The sequence below is a fragment of the Bactrocera tryoni genome, chromosome 2 (genome assembly GCF_016617805.1).
Source record: "Bactrocera tryoni isolate S06 chromosome 2, CSIRO_BtryS06_freeze2, whole genome shotgun sequence".
Lineage (NCBI taxonomy): Eukaryota > Metazoa > Arthropoda > Insecta > Diptera > Tephritidae > Bactrocera > Bactrocera tryoni.
Window position 1 is genome coordinate 68591732 of NC_052500.1, and position 4410 is coordinate 68596141.

The window sequence follows — 4410 nt, forward strand, 5'->3', positions numbered from 1 at the left end:
CCAGCTTCTGTGAGGCACTTAAGTCCACTCTTAAAGAGACTGCAACTGTCGCCGACCTTAAAACTAAGGCTACCATAGAAATCAGAGCCCTCGAATCGCTTACCACAAAAGAGGAAGTTGCAGTGCCTGTCAAAGAAGCGCTACAGGACCCCACTGAAGACTTACTAATTAATATAACAGCTCCTAACACAAAAGAGCAGGTAAGGGCATACATAACGCTGGACCCAGATAGGGCAGACACGCTGATGCGACAGGCACGCATCAAAATTGGATGGGTTTATTGCCGACTGCGGCTAAAAGAAACCCCCAAAGATGCTTCCGGTGCTTTGGACCAGGGCATTTAACCTGGGACTGCAAAGGGCCCGATAGAAGAGGACAAGGTGTCTGCATTAAATGCGGCCAACCAGGGCACAAATTAAAAGAGTGCACAAAGCCTCCTTCATGCTGCCTTTGCGAAGAGGCAAAACACGAAAAAGCCGATCACATTCCGGGCTCCGCAAAATGCTCGGTATATAGAAATTACCGAAATAGATGAAGATCCTACAAGCCAACATGCATAGATGCAAGGCCGCTGACGCCATACTCTCGCAAATGGTGATGGAGAATGACTACGAGATAATAATCATAAGCGAGAAATACAAAAAGAAAGAGACAGGTACATGGCTAGAAGATAGCAGCTCAACCGCCGCTATATGGCTACCACAAGGGAGTAACGCCACCACTGTAAGCAATGGGAACGGCAACGGCTTCGTGTGGGTCAAGTGCGATATTTTTACAGTAATTAGCTGCTACTTGACGCCAAGCGATAGTACACAGGAATTCCAAGAAAAGCTCGACAATATAGAGGACACAGCCAGGACCATAGAAGGCCAATTGATCATCGCCGGAGACCTAAACTGCAGAGCCGTAGAGTGGGGTATGCCAAACACTAACTCGAGAGGAAAGCGAATTCTAGAAATGGCGCGGCTAGGTCTAATAGTGCTCAATACGGGAAGTGCAACTACGTTCAGAAGACCGGGATGCGAGGAAACCACACCAGACATCACCCTATCAACAGAACGCTTGGCAGGCTCAATAAATAATTGGAAAATCCTGGAGGACTACGCTGGCAGCGATCATCACTACAACTCTTTCATGATCGACACTGGAAGAAACGCTTACCAGCTCAGCAAAAATAATGGAACACGGAAGTGGAATATTTCGAAACTAGACACATCGAAATTAATCGCCGAAATAGACGAGCAGAACCCATCTAGCGACCCCTCCCTTATAGCAAGAAAAACAGTCGAGCACACAATGCGTAATATAACCAAAGCCTGCCAAAAATCAATGCCCAAGGCTACCCACAGCAAACGTAAAGCAATAGTTCACTGGTGGACTGAAAACATCGCCGAACTCAGACGCACATGCCTCCGCCTTCGCAGATCTTATACGAGATCCAAGCGCAGAGGAGCTGCACCACAAGAAGTCGAGCAATACAAAGCAGCAAAAAAGGAGCTGAAGCACGCCATCGACGACAGTAAAAAGGAAAAATGGGAGAAACTACGGGAGGATATAAACAGAAACCCCTGAGGGCTAGGGCACAAAATAGTGATGAAAAAACTCGGCGCTAGAGCAAAGCCAACTGACGTAACCGCTGCCAAAATGGATCACATCGTGAACGCACTCCCCACACACGAAACAAGGGCCAGGGATCCAGAACAAACTTTAAGCACTGCGGAAATCCCCCAGTTCACCCTTGAAGAGTCGCAAGTAGCCATCGGCAAGCTCAAGGCCAACAAATCACCCGGCCCGGATGGGATCCCAGCAGAAGTCCTCAAAATAATCGCTGCAGAACGCCCAGGAGTACTACTGAATATGTACAACGCCAGCCTTGAAGCCGTAATATTACCTGAACCCTGGAAAAAGCAATGGCTGGTGCTAATCAGTAAGGGAAAAGGAGACCCCAACTCGCCATCAGCATACCGTCCATTATGCATGCTTGACACAGCGGGAAAGCTGTACGAAAGCCTACTTAAACCCAGACTCGAAGCGGCTATCAACGAAGCTGGAGGACTGTCCCCTAGACAACACGGCTTTAGACCCGGCAGATCAACCATAGGAGCCATAAAGTGCGTCATAGAAAGCGTAGAAGCAGCACAGCGCAGATGGCATAAATACAAAAGAATAGTGTTGCTGGCGACTCTAGATGTCCGAAATGCCTTCAACAGCGCTAGATGGGTAGATATGATCGACAACCTCGAAAATAGCTTCAAGATACCTGACTACCTCAGGGCCGTGGTGCGGAGTTACCTCAGTAACAGGAAACTGCTGTACGAAACTAGAGAGGGATCACGACAAATAGCAGTGACGTCAGGGGCAGCACAAGGATCCATTCTAGGCCCAGACCTGTGGAACATTAGTTATGACGAAATATTAAAACTAGAAATGCCAGATGAATCGTATCTAATTGGCTATGCGGACGACATTGCAGCAGTAATCACAGCAAGGGATACAGAAGAAGCGCGAAGAAATCTGAACCAGGTCATGATACGGACGCAAGCATGGCTCGACACACACAGCCTCCAGCTCGCTACGGAGAAAACTGAGCTACTGCTGCTAACAAACAAGCACATACCTCTCGAGATAAGCATGCACACGACTGCGGATATTCTTAGGACAAAAAAGGCAGTTAACTACCTAGGCGTAAGACTGGACCCCAGACTAACCTTCTGGGTACAAATCCAGCACGCCGCAGGCAAGGCAGCGAAGATCACGTCTCAACTCAGCCGATTAATGGCTAACATAGGAGGCCCCAGCCAAGAAAAGAGAAAGCTCCTAATGTCGACGACAATCAGCGTCCTATTATACGGAGCCGAAATCTGGGCAGACGCGCTTAAGAAGGAAAACCGGCGTAAGGCAGTGGCCAGAGTGTACCGCACCGCAGCGGTAGAGTAGCGTCAGCCTACAGAACAGTATCAGGCAACGCAATACTAGTTATAAGCGGCAATGCTCCAATCGACCTACTTGCATATGAAAGGAGAAAGCTGTGGGAGCTAAAGAAATCACACGGCAATAACATGGGCGCAATACAACAAATAAAGAAAGATACGATAACAGCATGGCAACAAAGATGGGGGAATGAAAGTCGCGGCAGATGGACGGCCAGGCTGATAAAAGGCCTAGATTTATGGACAAGTCGTAAATTCGGAGAAGTAGACTTTTACACAACCCAGCTGTTATCCGGCCACGGATACTTCAAAAAGTACCTCTACAGAATGGGAAAAGTCGAAGAGCCGTCATGCCTATACAACGACGCGACAGAGGACGACGCTGAACACACATTCTTTGAATGTGAGCGCTGGCAAGGAGAACGCACCGTAGTAGAAGACCTGGTCGGGCCAATAAACGCCGACAATGTAATCAGCGTCATGTTGGAGAGCGAAAGAAACTGGGGGATTATCCAGAAATACGCAGCAATCGTGCTACGCATCAAAAAGCGGGACCTGGACGCAGGTGCGCAGATGTAAATCTCTCAATGAGAAAAATGGAACGCCACCCTGAAGTAATGCAAACGCGGTCCCAGGGTGGGCGACGGTTCCTTAGAGGGGGGGGGTTTTAGTGACCTGCAAGTGGCACATACCGCTGCTGTGACGATAGCACCGATGATGCGGAAGGCATTTTCCACCTCCGCACCCGCAAAAAAAAAAAAAAAAACAAAATGAGGTGTTATATTGCGCTAAAGAATGTTGGTGTAATAGTATGCGTGTCTTTGTTAATATGTGTCGTGCTAACATACATATACCATGGTACGGTATATTAAGAGCAGAAAAAGATATGGGCTAATGCAGGTATATTCTTAAACATAATTTCAATTTTTCAATAATTTTTTAAATATGTAGCTCACACCCACCGACCGACTTATGGCTTGTTATAATAATGAATATCATACTACTAAATACTGCACATAAAGCTTTTCGTTATTAATTAAGAAAAAAATGTAGTACTAAATTATGCTCACAGCCTCGACAGACAGATGTAGATGACAGAAAAAACAACAAACACACGCGGGAGCTGTAGCACATGAAAATTTTCATTAGCTCCTCTCTGCTACCGCTCCCAATTTTTTGCTACCGCTTCGCCAAAGCATAGCGCAGGCTGCGCTGCGCAGCATTTCATTTTTTGCTCTGGCTACAGTTATAGTTTTTTACCAAAGTCTATTATTACACGCGTCAACTTTTGTTGCTAATTCTCGGGCGATTCTCTTTTGCTGTCGCCCATTACATTCACACGAGCAACTTGTGTTGCGCAACTCTGTTCGAGTGTTTTCCTCATTCTCTTTCACTATACTTTAACCCATTGTCGTTTATTTTTCCATATAGGTATTCGGGCCACTCTATCACATATATTAATCAGTTCTGTCAATTAAGA

General features: G+C 46.7%; 1 protein-coding gene across 1 annotated transcript; it reads left to right on the plus strand.

Annotated features, from left to right (window-relative positions):
• Positions 1 to 552: 552 nt before the first annotated feature.
• On the plus strand, positions 553 to 1572 carry LOC120768853. Its single transcript, XM_040095609.1, has one exon. It carries the CDS (start codon positions 553 to 555, stop codon positions 1570 to 1572), a length of 1020 nt encoding a protein of 339 aa, XP_039951543.1.
• Positions 1573 to 4410: the final 2838 nt, after the last annotated feature.

Excerpts from the sequence above, each read along its gene's own strand:
- LOC120768853 (XM_040095609.1), top strand. The coding sequence starts at position 553 with ATGCATAGATGCAAGGCCGCTGACGCCATACTCTCGCAAATGGTGATG.